The sequence below is a fragment of the Procambarus clarkii genome, chromosome 78, assembly GCF_040958095.1.
Source record: "Procambarus clarkii isolate CNS0578487 chromosome 78, FALCON_Pclarkii_2.0, whole genome shotgun sequence".
Classification (NCBI taxonomy): Eukaryota; Metazoa; Arthropoda; class Malacostraca; order Decapoda; family Cambaridae; genus Procambarus; species Procambarus clarkii.
Genome location: NC_091227.1, coordinates 12,395,841 through 12,419,109, shown reverse-complemented (window position 1 = coordinate 12,419,109; position 23,269 = coordinate 12,395,841). Strand labels below are relative to the sequence as shown.

Genomic DNA, 23,269 nt, shown 5'->3' with positions numbered 1-23,269 from the left:
CCTTCCGAAAGAAAATAAAAGAATCAGCCGTCAGCCGGCGTCGGTGTTTCTTCCAAGCTGCACGCTTACAGCAGACAGTCCGAGCACAGTCTGCATTCCACCAGGTAACGCTCTTCCGCGTGCCCCGGGAGATAGAGCAAGGAACAGAGGGGAGAGCAGCGTCAAAGACAGTGTCATGAAAAAGGAGGAGGGCACGAGGAAGAAGCAGAGAGGAGAGGTCGGAGAGAGTAGCACGGAGGGTGAATTGGTTCCAGTCAGCCTTGGCAAACTGCCACCTAGGGAAGGAGAGGGGAGGGTGAAAAGAGAAAAAGAAAACAAGGATGGGAAAATGGTCAGTTATGGAGGTCAACAAGAACCCGCCACGGGAAATCTAAGTAAAGAGACGACGAGCAAAGAGAAAGATCAAGATAGGAAAGGGTGCAAGTTCGAGAGTTCACATGAGGGGGCTCATCCGAATTCAGAAGAGACAGGGAAGAAGAGAGGACGAGCGGTTCGAGAAGGCGGCTTCGAGATAACTTTTATCTAGACGACTACTATATATTTTTTATCTTTATACGCCAAGTACATATATAGTATGTGACATGGCAGTTGTTCTTTATACATAGGCCTCTCAGGCATCCACAGCCTATTACAGAGTGCGTTAAAATGACACTAATCAAGGATTGTGGATCTTTTCCAGTCTATGAATGAATTCCTGATGCTCACAATAAACAAAAAGTGGTGTCTGTTCGGAGGATTCAGGCTACATGTAATCTGGTTCAATGTTCCAGCAACCGTATCCAGACGTGATCCCTAGGAAACCTCTACTACTGGCGGCGATTAAGCATTATCTTGGGAGTTTCGCGCGCGAATGGGTCACCTGTGACTTCTGATAAAAAGGTTTACTATATGTCTGCTGGTTAAAGTGAAAACTTATCAACATCAGTTTCTGTCTCATGAGGGGTGTCTACCTCACGAGAGTTTCTACCTCACGAGGATGTCTACCTCACGAGTGTTTCTACCTCATGAGGGTGTCTACCTCACGAGAGGTGAAAATCAAGCAGCAGCAGCATGAGGAAGGAAAAGGCTGGCATCATGTCTACAGTAAGGGCAAGCTCTCTGCTACACAGTTAGCTAGTCGAACAAGCCAATTATTTAAACAGCAGCAAGAGTACAATTATAGTGTACATAACAAATGCTGTATGCCTCCAAAATGCAACATTTAGATCAATTGTATGAGAATGAAGTTCAAATAAGCACTAATAAAAATGTGTCAACGTTCAGAAAGAAAATAATACATTAGATCTGTGCCGTAATGACAAGAGGTTATGTCAACTCTCCGAAGATGACAAGATGTCACGTCAACTCCCCCATGATGACAAAAGTTAATGTCAACTCTCCCATGATAACAGGAGGTCATGATACAGTATTGTCTTTCCTCGTAAGGAAGACTGAACTAAGCAACCATTTGGGTGGTGTCACTGATACAAATAACTTTTCGTTTTGTTCTTGAATATAAATAATTATTTCCGATAAGCGTTATTTGATGGTTAACAAAAAGTTTAGTGTGTGGGTCAAAACTAAGTCTTGTATACCGTAAGGGGTGAAAGCTAAGTCTTGTATGACGTAAGGGGTCAAAGCTAAGTCTTGTAAAACGTAATGGGTCAAAGCTAAGTCTTGTATGACGTAAGGGGTCAAAGCTAAGTCTTGTAAAACGTAAAGGGTCAAAGCTAAGTCTTGTATGACGTAAGGGGTCAAAGCTAAGTCTTGTATGACGTAAGGGGTCAAAGCTAAGTCTTGTATGACGTAAGGGGTCAAAGCTAAGTCTTGTGTGATGTAAGGGGTCAAAGCTAAGTCTTGTGTGATGTAAGGGGTCAAAGCTAAGTCTTGTGTGACGTAAGGGGTCAAAGAAAGGGAAGGAAGGGGGTAGGACAGGTACATACGAACTCGAGGCTCCTTTCCTTGCCTCGCTGCCTTCACCACCACCTGGCCAAGCCTGCACATTCTCATACACAGTTTATTCTAAGGTGGTGGTGAGTGTCCCGGGTGAATCACTCACCACCAGCCCAGTCTGTTGGGGGTGACCAGCTCTGCAAGGTCTAAACAAAATCTGCTGAGCTAATGCGTTTAAATAATGTCTTCAGTAGTCAGACTGTTAAGCAAAAATGGAAAAAATCTGCTCTTTGCCACAGGAAATTTAGTCGTCCTCTAGTGAACTGCAAGACGAGTCCTAGAAATTCCTACCAATGATGGTAAAGAGCAGGCAAAAGGTATATGTAATACCAGGAGGGAGACATAACCATGGAGCACATCTCATGCTGTCTGAGACTATTGACCGAGCCGCGTGTTCTCCCACCATCCTCATCTTAATGTCAAGAGACCACAAACACCAGCCTGCATCGTTGTGTCTGAGGCGACCTATCCACTGGCATACTATAATATCTGCCACACCTTCTATGACTACATCATGTAAGTGTTACTGGCAAGACCTCTACACCCGCACCTTCGCCTTGCTGTCATATACTCTCTGTGCGCAGAGTGGCGAGAGGCCCCACCAGCCACCGTTGTCAGTATGTTACAAGCAAATGGCAACATTAGTCCTTCCATCCTCAACTTATTCATTAGATATCAAATCATATATTTAGTAAAGATCCATCTATGACACTAGCATCTACTCTAATGTTTAAGTGTACATTTTATATTTATCTTCACCACCAAGAGTGAACAAAACTACCGTTTAGCTTATGCCTTTATCAAGAGTGCTATATCAACTGTGTTAATGTGTGGGTGAGAGCGAGGCCGGCTCCCTCACACCCTTCTCACTTCCTCAGGCAACTAGGGTGAGGAGGGACATCCTGAGGCAGTTATCTCTAGGTCGTCCCTCTCCAGGAGAGAAAGAGACAAGGAGGAAGGTATACGCCAGACGACCAGTCTCCCCCGCCTGTATCCTGCAGGAGGGAAGCGAAGGACCAGGGCGGGGGACAACTGGCCACCAACTGTCACCAAGTATCAACCCTTCTCTCCAGGGAAGGCAGACTTTGAGGGTGGGCAACCCCGAGCAGGGCAAGTCATTATCTACTGCTATTGTGTTTGGCTAAAGTGGGTGTTGTGGGTAAAGGCTGTGGCGTGTGTGTCGGCGAGGAGCGAGGCGGGGAGCGAGGCAGGGCGTCCTCATAACGTTTGCTCTACTTACAACGCACTGGTTCTCCTGAAAAATAGCAAAATGTTCATGTGAGAATAGGGCAAAAGCGGCGAGGCGGACGACCCTGAGACCTGTCGCTGCGCCGCCTTTGGTGTCGTTCAGGGTCGACCATCCTGCCGTCCCCTTACACTTAGTACCAGGCCAAATTACTTGTGTACCCCCTTAAGGTAATCTCTTCCAATTTAGTATAGATGTTTAGGCAACCAGTCCTCTTAAAAATAACGTCGCTTTTGGCTCGTATGCGTGCTATGGCCAAATGTGGACGTAATTTGAAATGAAATCGGCTCACGAAAGTGACGTACTTTCCGGTTTTCTGTTTGAGTCGTCCGGCTTACTCGGAAAGGTTTGGAGAATAAACTTTCAATTAACGTTTTTCATAACGTTTTAAACTTTATGAGCATATCCTGCCCACCTAACCTATCAGAGGACCCTTAACTAACTGTTGTTGAAAAAAAAATCTCAAATTTATTTTCATTTTTTTTCATTTTCAAATTACGTCCACTTTCGGCCATACGGGCAAACGGCCAAAAGCGACGTTATTTTTAAGAGGACAGGTTGCTTAAGGTGTTATAAAATTGCACTACTTTCTTGCATGTTTGGCTTTGGCGTGTTTGGCTTTGGCGGGCTAATGTCTGGCGCTGGGTCACACTTCTTGATGCATTCATCTTTGTTGTAGGGATGTGACTAATACCCCAACCACCACAACCACCACAACTACCATAACCACCACAACTACCACAACCACCACAACCACCACAACTACCATAACCACCACAACCACCACAACCACCACAACTACCATAACCACCACAACTACCACAACCACCACAACCACCACAACTACCACAACTACCACAACCACCACAACTACCATAACCACCACAACTACCACAGCCACCATCACTACGCCAGCACCACAACCACCACAACTACCTTAACTACCATAGCTACCACAACTACCATAACTACCACAACTACCACAACTACCACAACTACCATAACCACCACAACTACCACAACCACCACAACTACCACAACCACCACAACCACCACAACTACCACAACCACCACAACTACCACAACCACCACAACTACCACAACCACCACAACTACCACAACCACCACAACTACCACAACCACCACAACCACCACAACTACCATAACTACCACAACTACCACAGCCACCACAACTACCACAACCACCACAACTACCACAACCACCACAACTACCACAACCACCACAACTACCACAACTACCACAACTACCACAACCACCACAATTACCACAACCACCACAATCACAACCACCACAACTACCACAACCACCACAATTACCACAACCACCACAATCACCACAACTACCCCAACCACCACAACCACCACAACTACCACAACTACCATAACTACCACAACTACCACAACCACCACAACTACCACAACCACCACAACTACCACAACCACCACAACTACCACAACTACCACAACCACCACAACTACCACAACTACCACAACCACCACAACTACCACAACCACCACAACTACCACAACCACCACAACTACCACAACCACCACAACTACCACAACCACCACAACCACCACAACTACCATAACTACCACAACTACCACAGCCACCACAACTACCACAACCACCACAACTACCACAACCACCACAACTACCACAACCACCACAACTACCACAACTACCACAACCACCACAATTACCACAACCACCACAATCACAACCACCACAACTACCACAACCACCACAATTACCACAACCACCACAATCACCACAACTACCCCAACCACCACAACCACCACAACTACCACAACTACCATAACTACCACAACTACCACAACCACCACAACTACCACAACCACCACAACTACCACAACCACCACAACTACCACAACTACCACAACCACCACAACTACCACAACCACCATAACCACCACAACTACCACTACCACCACAACTACCACAGCCACCATCACTACGCCAGCACCACAACTACCACAACCACCACAATTACCACAACCACAACAATCACCACAACTACCACAACCACCACAACTACCACAACCACCACAACTACCACAACTACCACAACCACCACAACTACCACAACCACCACAACTACCACAACCACCACAACTACCACAACTACCACAACCACCACAACTACCACAACCACCACAACTACCACAACCACCACAACCACCACAACTACCACAACTACCACAACTACCACAACCACCACAACTACCACAACCACCACAACTACCACAACCACCACAACTACCACAACTACCACAACCACCACAACTACCACAACTACCACAACCACCACAACTACCACAACCACCACAACTACCACAACCACCACAACTACCACAACCACCACAACTACCACAACCACCACAACTACCATAACTACCACAACTACCACAACCACCACAATTACCACAACCACCACAATCACAACCACCACAACTACCACAACCACCACAATTACCACAACCACCACAATCACCACAACTACCCCAACCACCACAACCACCACAACTACCACAACCACCACAACTACCACAACCACCACAACTACCACAACCACCACAACTACCACAACCACCATAACCACCACAACTACCACAACCCCCACAACTGCCACTACCACCACAACTACCACAGCCACCATCACTACGCCAGCACCACAACTACCACAACCACCACAATCACCACAACTACCACAACCACCACAACTACCACAACCACCACAACCACCACAACTACCACAACCACCACAACTACCACAACCACCACAACTACCACAACTACCACAACTACCACAACCACCATAACCACCACAACTACCACAACCACCACAACTACCACAACCACCACAACTACTACAACTACCACAACCACCACAACTACCACAACCACCACAACTACTACAACTACCACAACCACCACAACTACCACAACTACCATAACCACCACAACTACCACAACCACCACAACTACCACCACAACTACCACAGCCACCATCACTACGCCAGCACCACAACTACCACAACCACCACAATTACCACAACCACCACAATCACCACAACTACCACAACCACCACAACCACCACAACCACCACAACTACCACAACTACCACAACCACCATAACCACCACAACTACCACAACCACCACAACTACCACAACTACCACAAACACCACAACTACCACAACCACCACAACTACCACAACCACCATAACCACCACAACCACCATAACCACCACAACTACCACAACCACCACAACTACCACTACTACCACAACTACCACAGCCACCATCACTACGCCAGCACCACAACTACCACAACCACCACAATTACCACAACCACCACAATCACTACAACTACCACAACCACCACAACCACCACAACTACCACAACCACCACAACTACCACAACCACCACAACTACCACAACCACCACAACCACCACAACTACCACAACCACCACAACCACCACAACTACCATAACCACCACAACTACCACAACTACCACAACCACCACAACCACCACAACTACCATAACCACCACAACTACCACAACTACCACAACTACCACAACCACCACAACTACCACAACCACCACAACCACCACAACTACCACAACTACCACAACCACCACAACTACCACAACCACCACAACTACCACAGCCACCATCACTACGCCAGCACCACAAAGAGCAGGAGCTCAACCCTGCAAGCACAACTAGGTGAGTACAACTACCACCACCACCATGCCAGCAACCAAACTGTGCACATAACCAAACACACGCCCACTACCAAACTGTGCACATAACCAAACACACGCCCACTACCAAACTGTGCACATAACCAAACACACGCCCACTACCAAACTGTGCACATAACCAAACACACGCCCACTACCAAACTGTGCACATAACCAAACATACACCCACTACCAAACTGTGCACATAACCAAACACACGCCCACTACCAAACTGTGCACATAACCAAACACACGCCCACTACCAAACTGTGAACATAACCAAACACACGCCCACTACCAAACTGTGAACATAACCAAACACACGCCCACTACCAAACTGTGCACATAACCAAACACACACCCACTACCAAACTGTGAACATAACCAAACACACGCCCACTACCAAACTGTGCACATAACCAAACACACGCCCACTACCAAACTGTGAACATAACCAAACACACGCCCACTACCAAACTGTGCACATAACCAAACACACGCCCACTACCAAACTGTGAACATAACCAAACACACGCCCACAAGACGCCATACAAGGCCAGGTGACCCGACACCGTCCAAGTCCGGCACCCACGAGACAAACCTCCGCAGGTTCAGGTATTGGTTCTCACAATATTACTACGAATAATTTGTAATTTAAATTGTTAAGATTTTTATTCACTACTGCAGGCTTGTGAGCTCTGAATGAGACTGTAGGTCGTACGTATTGTAGGAGACCTCTGGTGGTAACATTTGGCAAACTGTTGGTCGCAAGGCTTCATTGACGGCAGATTAAGTTTTGAATGAGAATCATTCTTGAGCTTTATATAGGATTTATAGATATAACTACAGTGCGAATCAGCTGTACTACAGGAGGAGTGAGGAGTGAGTCAACTATGTCCTCACTACTGTGTGAGTCATATGTGTCCCCACTACTGTGTTAGTCAACAGTGTCCTCTCTACTGTGTTAGTCAACTGTGTCCTCTCTACTGTGTGAGTCAACTGTGTCCTCACTACTGTGTGAGTCAACTGTGTCCTCTCTACTGTGTGAGTCAACTGTGTCCTCACTACTGTGAGTCAACTGTGTCCTCTCTACTGTGTGAGTCAACTGTGTGAGTCATGTGTGTCCCCACTACTGTGTTAGTCAACTGTGTCCTCTCTACTGTGAGAGTCAACTGTGTCCTCACTACTGTGTGAGTCAACTGTGTCCTCTCTACTGTGTGAGTCAACTGTGTCCTCACTACTGTGAGTCAACTGTGTCCTCTCTACTGTGTGAGTCAACTGTGTCCTCACTACTGTGAGTCAACTGTGTCCTCTCTACTGTGTGAGTCAACTGTGTCCTCTCTAATGTGAGTCAACTGTGTCCTCTCTACTGTGTGAGTCAACTGTGTCCTCACTACTGTGTGAGTCAACTGTGTCCTCACTACTGTGTGAGTCAACTGTGTCCTCACTACTGTGTGAGTCAACTGTGTCCTCACTACTGTGTGAGTCAACTGTGTCCTCTCTACTGTGTGAGTCAACTGTGTCCTCACTACTGTGTGAGTCAACTGTGTCCTCACTACTGTGTGAGTCAACTGTGTCCTCACTACTGTGTGAGTCAACTGTGTCCTCATTACTGTGTGAGTCAACTGTGTCCTCTCTACTGTGAGTCAACTGTGTCCTCTCTACTGTGTGAGTCAACTGTGTCACCACTACTGTGTGAGTCAACTGTGTCACCACTACTGTGTGAGTCAACTGTGTCACCACTACTGTGAGTCAACTGTGTCCTCACTATTGTGAGTCAACTGTGTCCTCTCTACTGTGTGAGTCAACTGTGTCCTCACTACTGTGTGAGTCAACTGTGTCACCACTACTGTGAGTCATGTGTGTCCTCACTACTGTGTGAGTCAACTGTGTCCTCTCTACTGTGTGAGTCAACTGTGTCCTCACTACTGTGTGAGTCAACTGTGTCCTCACTACTGTGTGAGTCAACTGTGTCCTCACTACTGTGTGAGTCAACTGTGTCCTCACTACTGTGTGAGTCAACTGTGTCCTCACTACTGTGAGTCAACTGTGTCCTCACTACTGTGTGAGTCAACTGTGTCCTCTCTACTGTGTGAGTCAACTGTGTCCTCTCTACTGTGTGAGTCAACTGTGTCCTCACTACTGTGTGAGTCAACTGTGTCCGCACTACTGTGTGAGTCATGTGTGTCCTCACTACTGTGTGAGTCAACTGTGTCCTCTCTACTGTGTGAGTCAACTGTGTCCTCACTACTGTGAGTCAACTGTGTCCTCATTACTGTGTTAGTCAACTGTGTCCTCACTACTGTGTGAGTCAACTGTGTCACCACTACTGTGTGAGTCAACTGTGTCACCACTACTGTGTGAGTCAACTGTGTGCCCTACACACACACACACACACACACACACACACACACACACACACACACACACACACACACACACACACACACACACACACACAACGCAAACACAGCATAATCCTACACACATACAGTAGCCCCTACACACAGTAGCCCCCTACACAGTATCCCCCTACACACACACAGTAGCTCCCTACACACACAGCAGCCCCCTACACACAGTAGCCCCCTACACACAGCAGCCCCCTACACACAGTAGCTTCCTACACACACAGCAGCCCCCTACACACACAGTAGCCCCCTACACACACAGTAGCCCCCTACACACAGCAGCCCCCTACACATAGTAGCTTCCTACACACACAGCAGCCCCCTACACACACAGTAGCCCCCTACACACACAGTAGCCCCCTACACACAGCAGCCCCCTACACACACAGTAGCCCCCTTCACACACAGTAGCCCCCTTCACACACAGCAGCCCCCTACACACAGTAGCCCCCTACAAACACAGCAGCCCCCTACACACACAGTAGCCCCCTACACACACAGTAGCCCCCTACACACACAGCAGCCCCCTACACACACACCAGCCCCCTATACATAGTAGCCCCCTACACACACAGTAGCCCCCTACACACACAGCAGCCCCCCTACACACACAGCAGCCCCCCTACACACATAGCAGCCCCCTACACACACACTAGCCTCCTACACACACAGTAGCCCCCTACACACACAGTAGCCCCCTACACACACAGCAGCCCCCTACACACACAGCAGACCCCTATACACACACAGTAGCCCCCCTACACATACACAGTAGCCCCCTACACACACAGCAGCCCCCTACACACACACAGCTGCCCCCTACACACACAGTAGCTCCCTACACACACAGTAGCCCCCCTACACACACACAGTAGCCCCCTACACACACACAGCTGCCCCCTACACACAAAGCAGCCCCCTACACACACAGTAACCTCCTACACACACAGTAGCCCCCTATACACACAGCAGCCCCCTACACACAGTAGCCCCCTACACACACAGCAGCCCCCTACACACACAGTAGCCCCCTACACACAGTAGCCCCCTACACACAGCAGCCCCCTACACACAGTAGCCCCCTACACACACAGCATCCCCCTACACACACAGTAGCCTCCTACACACATAGCAGCCCCCCACACACACAGCAGCCCCCTACACACACAGCAGCCCCCTACACACACAGCAGCCCCCTACACACACAGTAGCCCCCTACACACAGTAGCCCCCTACACACACAGTAACCCCCTACACACACAGTAGCCCCCTACACACACACAGTAGCCTCTTACACACACAGTAGCCCCCTACACACATTGCAGCCTACTACACACACAGCAGCCCCCTACACACACAGCAGCCCCCTACACACATAGCAGCCCCCTACACACACAGCAGCTCCCTACACACACAGTAGCCCCCTACACACATAGCAGCCCCCTACACACACAGCAGCCCCCTACACACACAGTAGCCCCCCTATACACACAGTATCCCCCTACACACAGTAGCCCCCTATACACACAGTAGCCCCCTACACACAGCAGCTCCCTACACACAGTAGCCCCCTACACACACAGCAGCCCCCTACACACACAGTAGCCCCCTACACACAGCAGCCCCCTACACACACAGTAGCCCCCTACACACACAGTAGCCCCCTACACACAGCAGCCCCCTACACACACAGCAGCCCCCCACACACACAGCAGCCCCCTACACACACAGTAGCCCCCTATTCACACAGTAGCCCCCCTACACACACAGCAGCCCCCTACACACAGTAGCTTCCTACGCACACAGCAGCCCCCCTACACACACAGCAGCCCCCTACACACAGCAGCCCCCTACACACACAGCAGCCCCCTACACACACAGTAGCCCCCTACACACAGTAGCCCCCTACACACACAGTAACCCCCTACACACACAGTAGCCCCCTACACACACAGTAGCCCCCTACATACATAGCAGCCCCCTACACACACAGTAGCCCCCTACACACACACAGTAGCCCTCTACACACACACAGTAGCCCCCTACACACACAGCAGCCCCCTACACACACACAGTAGCCCCCCTACACACACAGTAGCCCCCTACACACACAGTAGCCCTCTACACACACAGTAGCCCCCCTACACACACACAGTAGCTCTTTACACATATAGTAGTCTCTTACATGTATAGTAGCCTCCTACACACACAGTAGCCCCCTACACACATAGCAGCCCCCTACACACACACAGCAGCCCCCCTACACACACACAGCAGCCAGCAGCCTCCTACACACACAGTATCCTCCCTACACACACAGTAGCCCCCTACACACACAGTAGCCCCCTACACACACAGTAACCCCCTACACACACAGTAACCCCCTACACACACAGCAGCTCCCTACACACACAGTAGCCTCCTACACACATAGCAGCCCCCTACACACACAGCAGCCCCCTACACACACAGTAGCCCCCTATACACACAGTAGCTCCCTACACACACAGCAGCTCCCTACACACACACACAGCAGTCCCCTTACACACACAGCAGCCTCCTACACACACGCAGTAGCCCCCTACACACACAGTAGCCCCTTACACACACATCAGCCCCCTACACACACAGTAGCCCCCTACACACACAGTAGCCTCCTACACACACAGTAGCCTCCTACACACACAGCAGCCCCCCTACACACACAGCAGCCCCCCTACACACACAGCAGCCCCCCTACACACACAGTAGCCCCCTACACACACAGTAGCCTCCTACACACACAGTAGCCCCCTACACACACAGCAGCCCCCTACACACACAGCAGCCCCCTACACACACAGCAGCCTCCTACACACACAGCAGCCTCCTACACACACAGTAGCCCCCTACACACACAGCAGCCCCCTACACACAGTATCCTCCCTACACACACAGTAGCCCCCTACACACACAGGGGCCTCCTACACACACAGTGGCCTCCTACACACACAGTATCCTCCCTACACACACAGTAGCCCCCTACACACACAGTAGCCTCCTACACACACAGTGGCCTCCTACACACACAGCAGCCCCCCTACACACACAGCAGCCTCCTACACACAGTATCCTCCCTACACACACAGTAGCCCCCTACACACACAGTAGCCTCCTACACACACAGTAGCCCCGTACACACACAGTAGCCTCCTACACACACAACAGCTCCCTACACACACACAGTAGCCTCCTACACACACAGCAGCCCCCCTACACACACTAGCCCCCTACACACATAGCAGCCCCCTACACACATAGCAGCCCCCTACACACACAGCAGCCCCCTACACACACAGTAGCCTCCTACACACATAGCAGCCCCCTACACACACAGCAGCCCCCTACACACACAGCAGCCCCCTTCACACACAGTAGCCTCCTACACACACAGTAGCCCCCTACACGCATAGCAGCCCCCTACACACAGAGTAGCCCCCTACACACATAGCAGACCCCTACACACACAGCAGCCCCCTACACACACAGTATCCCCCAACACACACAGTAGCCTCTATACACACAGTAGCCCCATACACACACAGCAGCTCCCTACACACACACAGCAGTCCCCTTACACACACAGCAGCCTCCTACACACACGCAGTAGCCCCCTACACACACAGTAGGCTCCTACACACACAGTAGCCCCCTACACACACAGCAGACTCCTACACACACAGCAGCCCCCTACACACACAGCAGGCTTCTACACACACAGTAGCCCCCTACACACACAGCAGCCTCCTACACACACAGCAGCCTCCTACACACACAGCAGCCTCCTACACACACAGTAGCCCCCTACACACACAGCAGCCCCCTACACACACAGTATCCTCCCTACACACACAGTATCCTCCCTACACACACAGTAGCCCCCTACACACACAGTAGCCTCCTACACACACAGTAGCCCCCTACACACATAGCTGCCTCCTACACACACAGTATCCTCCCTACACACATAGTAGCCCCCGACACACACAGTAGCCTCCTACACACACACAGTAGCCTCCTACACACACAAGAGCTCTACACACACAGTGGCCTCCTACACACACAGTAGCCTCCTACACACACAGTGGCCTCCTACACACACAGTAGCCTCCTACACACACACGCAGTAGCCCCCTACACACACACAGCAGCCCCCCTACACACACACAGCAGCCCCCCTACACACACACAGCAGCCTCCTACACATACAGTATCCCCCTATATTCACAGCAGCCTCCGACACACAGTAGCCTCCTACACACACACGCAGTAGCCCCCTACACACACAGTAGCCTCCTACACACACAGTATCCCCCCTACACACACAGTAGCCCCCTACACACACAGTAGCCTCCTACACACACAACAGCTCCCTACACACACAGTGGCCTCCTACACACACAGCAGCCCCCCTACACACACAGTAGCCTCCTACACACACAGTATCCCCCTATATGCACAGCAGCCTCCGACACACAGTAGCCTCCTACACACACACGCAGTAGCCCCCTACACACACAGTAGCCTCCTACACACACAGTAGCCTCCTACACACACAGTAGCCTCCTACACACACAGTAGCCTCCTACACACACAGCAGCCCCCCTACACACACAGTAGCCTCCTACACACACAGTAGCCTCCTACACACACAGCAGCCCCCCTACACACACAGTAGCCTCCTACACACACAGTATCCCCCTACACACACAGCAGCCTCCGACACACAGTAGCCTCCTACACACACAGTAGCCCCCTAAGCATTCTAAAAATATGTATACCGTTACTTACCCCTAGTCTAAGAATATTTATACCATTACATGTCCCTTGTCTAAATATATTTATTCCGTTACTTGCCCCAATTCTAAGAATATGTATACCGTTACTTGCCCCTAGTTTTAGAATATGCATTCCGTTATTTGCTCATAGTCTAAGAATATGTATACCATTACTTGCCCCTACTCTAGGAATATGTATACCGTTCCTTGTTCTGAGGATAGAAATATGTATAACAAAATATTAGTAGTATTTAAATCTGTTATTTTAAGCATATTTTAATATTTTCCACAATAGGGAACATTAATGAGGACGGATTAAAGACATATTAGGCTAAAGAATTAAGCAGTTGCATATTAAGTAAAGTGAGAAGAGCAAGGCACAACTGGACATTAATGTTGAGGTCGAGTGCTGCAGCTCTTGGGTCCCCGTCGCCGCTCCTGCCACCGTGCCTCAATGGTCTTATGGTTGCCAAAATACATACAATATTTTGATTACATTACAAAACAAATTAAAATTTAATTAGAAGGCACCATTATTGATGTGTAAATATTGTAGATGAGGCTTGTTATACATACGTGATCTCGCTCCCAGCCCCACGTGCTGTGGCCAGCGGTGAAGGGTACTGGTGAGTAGCCTCCTGTCCCTGACATGAGCCAGGGCGTCCCTGAACACTCTCACGTCCCTGACATGAGCCAGGGTATCCCTGAACACTCTCACATCTCTGACATGAGTCAGAGTATCCCTGAACACTCTCACGTCCCTGACATGAGCCAGGGTATCCCTGAACACTCTCACATCTCTGACATGAGTCAGAGTATCCCTGAACACTCTCACGTCTCTGACATGAGCCAGGGTATCCCTGAACACTCTCACATCTCTGACATGAGTCAGAGTATCCCGGAACACTCACGTCTCTGACATGAGCCAGAGTATCCCTGAACAGTCTCACACGTCTGACATGAGCCAGGGTATCCATGAACGCACTCACACGTCTGACATGAGCAATAGTATCCCTGACCACTCTCACATCTCTGAAATGAACGAGAGTATCCCTGAACACTCTCACGTCCCTGACATGAGCGAGTGTCCCTGACCACTCTCACACCCCTGATATGAAGGGAGTGGAGGCCGAGGAGGAAGAGTGACACCTTACCTCTTCACTAGCAGCTGCGGTCACCAGCTCCTGTAGGGCGCGCACCGACAGCGCCTGCTCTATTACGAACACACACTGGCACAGGTCCGGAGGGTTGTTCTGTGAAGGAAAACATCAAGGGCATTACACAGTGTTACGATGTACAGTACAGTGTTACGACCGATCAGCCAACACGCGTCTCTGTTCCCTTTATTCCAGAGAGGCACCTTTAATTATAGGCAAACCATTTTTCAACTTTTATATTTATAGTTTGAAGTAAGTTCAAGATATATAAAAGCGACGACCGTAGCCTCACAACACCACACACGCTGTATTGTGCTGCAAGCTTCGTAGATCACAGCACTACTCGTCACGTGTCATATGTAAACAAAACACTTCCTACTCACAAGTTTCTGCCACCGAGCCAGAAGCAGATTACGATGGCCACGGGCCTTAGGCTGGAATTCTGGGCGGGCTTCCCTTTAAAACTATTTTCAGGACTTTAAGTAATTTGTATACGCAAAATAGTATGTGTTCCTATGTGTATTGTGGCGCAGTGTTCCCCACTGCCAGCAGCGCCACCATCCCAGAGGGGCGCCCCAGCCACACACACACACCCCGACCCTGTACCACGTGATGAGTCAATAATGGCTTCCTATTGGTTTATTTGAATTAATATTATTATATTATACAAAGAACACTAATTAGTGACTTAGTTATGTTAGTTTAAGTTAAGTTAGGTTTGGTCATATTTCTACGCTAATTTTAACTCAAATTAAAAAAAGATAAGATCATGTATAATGCAATGGATAACTTTATCATTTAATTAGATTTTTTTTTAAATATATATAACTTCAGGAAAACTCAGCTTATTAGGCAAATCGGGCCTTGCAAAGTAGGCCAAGTAGTGCGTTCTGATTATTAGGTAGAACATATGTATGTATGGGTATATATATATATATATATATATATATATATATATATATATATATATATATATATATATATATATATATATATATATATATATATGTCGTACCTAGTAGCCAGAACTCACTTTTTGGCCTACTATTCAAGGCCCGATTTGCCTAATAAGCCAAGTTTTCCTGAATTAATATATTTTTTCTAATTTTTTTCTTATGAAATGATAAAGCTACCCATTTCATTATGTATGAGGTCACTTTTTTTTATTGGAGTTAAAATTAACGTAGATATATGACCGAACCTAACCAACCCTACCTAACCTAACCTAACCTATCTTTATAGGTTAGGTTTGGTTAGGTAGCCGAAAAAGTTAGGTTAGGTTAGGTTAGGTAGGTTAGGTAGTCGAAAAACAATTAATTCATGAAAACTTGGCTTATTAGGCAAATCGGGCCTTGCATAGTAGGCTGAGAAGTGAGTTCTGGCTACTAGGTACGACATATATATATATATATATATATATATATATATATATATATACCCATATATATATATATATATATATATATATATATATATATATATATATATATACCCATATATATATATATATATATATATATATATATATATATATATATGTATATATATATATATATATATGTATATATATATATATATATATATATATATATATATATATATGTATATATATATGTCGTACCTAGTAGCCAGAACTCACTTCTCAGCCTACTATTCAAGGCCCGATTTGCCTAATAAGCCAAGTTTTCTTGAATTAATATATTTACTATAATTTTTTTCTTATGAAATGATAAAGCTACCCTTTTCACTATGTATGAGGTCAATTTTTTTTATTGGAGTTAAAATTAACGTAGATATATGACCGAACCTAACCAACCCTACCTAACCTAACCTAACCTATATTTATAGGTAAGGTTAGGTTAGGTAGCCAAAAAAAGCTAGGTTAGGTTAGGTTAGGTAGGTTAGGTAGACGAAAAAACATTAATTCATGAAAACTTGGCTTATTAGGCAAATCGGGCCTTGAATAGTAGGCTGAGAAGTGCGTTCTGGCTATTAGGTACGACATATATATATATATATATATATATATATATATATATATATATATATATATATATATATATATATATATATATATATATATATATATATATATATATGTCGTACCTAGTAGCCAGAACGCACTTCTCAGCCTACTATGCAAGGCCCGATTTGCCTAATAAGCCAAGTTTTCATGAATTAATTGTTTTTCGACTACCTAACCTAACCTAACATAACTTTTTCGGCTACCTAACCTAACCTAACCTATAAAGATAGGTTAGGTTAGGTTAGGTAAGGTTGGTTAGGTTCGGTCATATATTTACGTTAATTTTAACTCAAATAAAAAAAATTAACCTCATACATAATGAAATGGGTAGCTTTATCATTTCATAAGAAAAAAATTAGAGAAAATATATTAATTCAGGAAAACTTGGCTTATTAGGCAAATCGGGCCTTGCATAGTAGGCTGAGAAGTGTGTTCTGGCTACTAGGTACGACATATATATATATATATATATATATATATATATATATATATATATATATATATATATATATATATATATATATATATATATATATATATATATATATTAGGTACAACATATGTATGCAAGGCCCGATTTGCAATAAGCCAAGTTTTACTGAAATAATATATTTTCTCTAATTTTTTTCTTATGAAATGATAAAGCTACTCATTTCATTATGTATGAGGTTAATTCTTTTTTATTGGAGTTAAAATTGACGTAGATATATGACCGAACCTAACCAACCCTACCTAACCTAACCTAACTTATCTCTATAGGTTAGGTTAGGTTAGGTAGCCGAAAATGTTAGGTTAGGTTAGGTTAGGTAGGTTAGGTAGTCGAAAAAACATTAATTCATGAAAACTTGGCTTATTAGGCAAATTGGGCCTTACATAGTAGGCTGAGAAGTGAGTTCTGGCTACTAGGTACGACATATATATATATATATATATATATATATATGTCGTACCTAGTAGCCAGAACTCACTTCTCAGCCTACTATTCAAGGCCCGATTTGCCTAATAAGCCAAGTTTTCCTGAATTAATATATTTACTATAATTTTTTTCTTATGAAATGATAAAGCAACCCTTTTCTCTATGTATGAGGTCAATTTTTTTTTATTGGAGTTAAAATTAACGTAGATATATGACCGAACCTAACCAACCCTACCTAACCTAACCTAACCTATATTTATAGGTAAGGTTAGGTTAGGTAGCCAAAAAAAGCTAGGTTAGGTTAGGTTAGGTAGGTTAGGTAGACGAAAAAACATTAATTCATGAAAACTTGGCTTATTAGGCAAATCGGGCCTTGAATAATAGGCTGAGAAGTGCGTTCTGGCTATTAGGTACGACATATATATATATATGTCGTACCTAGTAGCCAGAACTCACTTTTTGGCCTACTATTCAAGGCCCGATTTGCCTAATAAGCCAATTTTTCCTGAATTAATATATTTTTTCTAATTTTTTTCTTATGAAATGATAAAGCTACCCATTTCATTATGAATGAGGTCATTTTTTTTTATTGGAGTTAAAATTAACGTAGATATATGACCGAACCTAACCAACCCTACCTAACCTAACCTAACCTATCTTTATAGGTTAGGTTTGGTTAGGTAGCCGAAAAAGTTAGGTTAGGTTAGGTTAGGTAGGTTAGGTAGTCGAAAAACAATTAATTCATGAAAACTTGGCTTATTAGGCAAATCGGGCCTTGCATAGTAGGCTGAGAAGTGCGTTCTGGCTATTAGGTACGACATATATATATATATATATATATATATATATATATATATATATATATATATATATATTGTACCTAGTAGCCAGAACACACTTCTAGGCCTACTATGCAAGACTCGATTTGCCTAATAAGCCAAGTTTTCTTGAGTTTTTTTAATTTGTTCTTATGAAATGATAAAGCTATCCATTTCATGATGTATGAGTTAATTTTGTTTAATTTGAGTTAAAACTAACCTTAATATATGACCTAACCTAACCTATCTTAACCTAACCTAAAGTAACACAACTAAGTCAATAATTTATGTTCTTAAGATAATATAATAATATTAATTCAAATAAAACAAGTGGAAAAAATTTATTAAAAATAAAGAAAAATACTCGGCCTATTAGGCAAATCGGGCCTTGCACAGTAGGCCGAGAAGTGCGTTCTGGCTACTAGGTATATATATATATATATATATATATATATATATATATATATATATATATATATATATATATGTCGTACCTAATAGCCAGAACGCACTTCTCAGCCTACTATTCAAGGCCCGATTTGCCTAATAAGCCAAGTTTTCATGAATTAATGTTTTTTCGTCTACCTAACCTACCTAACCTAACCTAACCTAGCTTTTTTTGGCTACCTAACCTAACCTTACCTATAAATATAGGTTAGGTTAGGTTAGGTAGGGTTGGTTAGGTTCGGTCATATATCTACGTTAATTTTAACTCCAATAAAAAAAATTGACCTCATACAAAGAGAAAAGGGTTGCTTTATCATTTCATAAGAAAAAAATTATAGTAAATATATTAATTCAGGAAAACTTGGCTTATTAGGCAAATCGGGCCTTGAATAGTAGGCTGAGAAGTGAGTTCTGGCTACTAGGTACGACATATATATATATATATATATATATATATATATATATATATATATGTATATATGTCGTACCTAGTAGCCAGAACTCACTTCTCAGCCTACTATGCAAGGCCCGATTTGCCTAATAAGCCAAGTTTTCATGAATTAATTTTTTTTCGACTACCTAACCTACCTAACCTAACCTAACCTAACTTTTTCGGCTACATAACCCAACCTAACCTATAGAGATAGGTTAGGTTAGGTTAGGTAGGGTTGGTTAGGTTCGGTCATATATCTACTTTAATTTTAACTCAATGAACAAAAATTGACCTCATACATTATGAAATGGGTAGCTTTATCATTTCATAAGAAAAAATTTAGAGAAAATATATTAATTCAGGAAAACTTGGCTTGTTAGGCAAATCGGGCCATGCATAGTAGGCTGAGAAGTGAGTTCTGGCTACTAGGTACGACATATATATATATATAATATATATATATATATATATATATGTATATATATATATATATATATATATATATATAATATATATATATATATATATATATATATGTCGTACCTAGTAGCCAGAACTCACTTCTGAGCCTACTATGCAAGGCCCAATTTGCCTAATAAGCCAAGTTTTCATGAATTAATTGCTTTTCGACTACCTAACCTACCTAACCTAACCTAACCTAACTTTTTCGGCTACCTAACCTAACCTAACATATAAAGATAGGTTAGGTTAGGTTAGGTAGGGTTGGTTAGGTTCGGTCATATATCTACGTTAATTTTAACTCCAATAAAAAAAAATTGACCTCTTACATAATGAAATGGGTTGCTTTATCATTTCATAAGAAAACATTTAAAGAAAATATATTAATTCATGAAAACTTGGCTTATTAGGCAAATCGGGCCTTGCATTGTAGGCTGAAAAGTGAGTTCTGGCTACTAGGTACGACATATATATATATATAATATATATATATATATATATATATATATATATATATATATATATATATATATATGTACATACAAAAGAATGGGGGTGGTAGAAGATAATATTAGTGTTCAGTGAGAAACCACAAGGTCTCTGAATACTTTTTTATTTTCTTCTCCGAGGCTATGGGTCCCCACATTGGCACCAGAGGTGGTACCCTCACAAACTTTGGTCCCGCCTCTCAACCGTCAATCAACAGGTGAAGTAAGTAAGTGTGTTGAAGTAAGTCTGTTTGGGGCTGCAGAATCGATCTATTTGACCCCACCTTTCTAACCAATTTATTTTTCCTATATTATAGCTACTACATATATTTCTCTCTAACACACGCATGCACACACACACACACACAGGAAGTAGCCCGTAGCAGTTGTCTAACTCCCAGGTACCTATTTACTGCTAGGTGAACAAGGGCATCAGGGTGAAAGAACTCTTCCCATTTGTTTGCGCCTCCCCGGGCCCTTGCGACTACGACCCCTGAGCACTGTCCACACACCTTCACGAGCCGAGGTGTGTGTATACTTCCTCACGAATAATCAATAAACTTCTTAATCGCTGGAGTAACACAATTAATAGCCTAGTACAAGGGGTATGGGGGGGGGGATAATTGATCTACCTTGGATGGACAGTAGACTCCATGCTCCCGTCTCAGTTGACTGTTGTAGTTGGCAGAATGGTCACCAGGACATCCTCTTGATCCTGGTTGGTCATCACCAATCGTCCTCGTTGATCACAGTGTCGACAGGTCCCAGATGCTCTCTGCTCCCAATGCACTGGTTTACTGGTTTACCGACGGCTCCCGCACTGCAGGTTGCAGCTTCTGGAGTCCACACTCGACCAGGTTCCCTCACAACCGGTAGGTCGTCGACCAGGAGGGCTACCTCCATTTTTCTCAGGTCGTTCCAAGCCCAGGAGCGGTTCTAAGGTCACTTGGCCTTTCCAGCCCACCTTCCTGGTAGACTAACGCGTCTTAAGGTCCCACTTCTCGGGGTATGAGCACTCCTGAATCCTCCTCTGGCAATTGTTCGGCGTCTCCAACGCCTTCTACCAGCTGGCGGCCCCCAACACAGGCTAGACTGCTTCTTGCTGGAGAGACAAGTTGTACGTCCACCCACGACGGTTGCTAAGAGTGCAGTGACGCGGCTAGTCACTTCCGCGGGCGGTGACGTCACGTCACGCGACGGTGGGTTTTAATTGGCCGAACACCCGACGGCCAGCCAATCAAAATTCCCATTTTCCTGGAGACTCTATGTCTTCCCTTCCAACTTGCTTGTGGCGGGAAACTTTCCCTCATGCCTGGGTATGTCAGCCATCTTGTCTCCAAGGTTGGGCATCTTACTCGCCTTCACCCAACTTGTAACCAACATAACATAAAATTCTGGGTTTATTCTTCTCCTTAAATGTCACTAAATTAAACTATGAGGACTTTAGACTACAAGGGTGAGTATGACTCTTTATAGGTAGAATATCTTGCCGGTACTCGTAACAGTATGTGCTACATGGAGACATTCCCTATGTGTACGTGGTACATTGTTTTGATAGTCCATATGTGTACGTGTTGGAAAGTCACTATTGTCATGATTATAGGTAGCCAGGCCTAGGCTACCTCCAATATGAGAGTTGTACCCGTCAATTGTCAATCGTATTTGCGTTTATTCGTTCGTGCCAATGCATTTTAATTAGACGAAATTAGGTAGGGAAAGATGAATGTATATTTGTATAGCGTTTATGAGGTTAATATGTTGGGGAGGAGGCTTCAGAAAAATGAGGTTGACGTTGGGAAACCTCCTGACCAATACGTGAATTCGGAAGCTGTGTTCTGGCAGCTCCAGAATGTGAAAGCGCAGCCTGAAGAACCAATCAGCGCTAAGCAAGAGTGACGTCACGCGAGGAGAGAGCCATTAACTCACTTTACACCCAAACATCAGAGAAGGTGCACGTCTGTCACCAGTCGTTCTAAAATCGTCTGGTGGATATCGTCATTGGATGCTTATGAGTTGGGCCACACAAATAGTTAAGGATGGTATCCGGCAGTGGTGAGCCCAGAAGCTATCCTCTTTGCAAGCAGATTTGCCAGGGTTTGCAACAGAAAGCTGAGTGATAAGCTTGCGGCATCCGTGCAACCCGCTCTCCTAATAGAACGTCGCATTTTGACGTATACTCTGCCTAAGGGCAAAAATTGTCGTACTATAAAATGGTTGCGGCTCGCGAAACTTACATACTGTCCCGTTTTCTGTTTTGGGTCCTCTGGTAGGTTAGGAGAGGGTACTTTAGTAGGACGTTGACGTTGTTTAGTAGGACTTGAC

General features: G+C 45.2%; 1 protein-coding gene across 1 annotated transcript in view; it reads right to left on the bottom strand.

The window, feature by feature from the left end:
• The window catches only part of LOC138357483 (ryanodine receptor-like), a 253,397-nt gene that overhangs the window by 88,052 nt on the left and 142,076 nt on the right, over positions 1-23,269 (bottom strand). Inside the window, exons 3-4 of the mRNA XM_069314340.1 lie at positions 15,358-15,456; positions 3,173-3,187 (exon numbers count right to left, since the gene is read on the bottom strand). Of these exons, the coding sequence (XP_069170441.1) occupies positions 3,173-3,187; positions 15,358-15,456 (114 nt within the window). The remainder of the gene's footprint in view (positions 1-3,172; positions 3,188-15,357; positions 15,457-23,269) is intronic.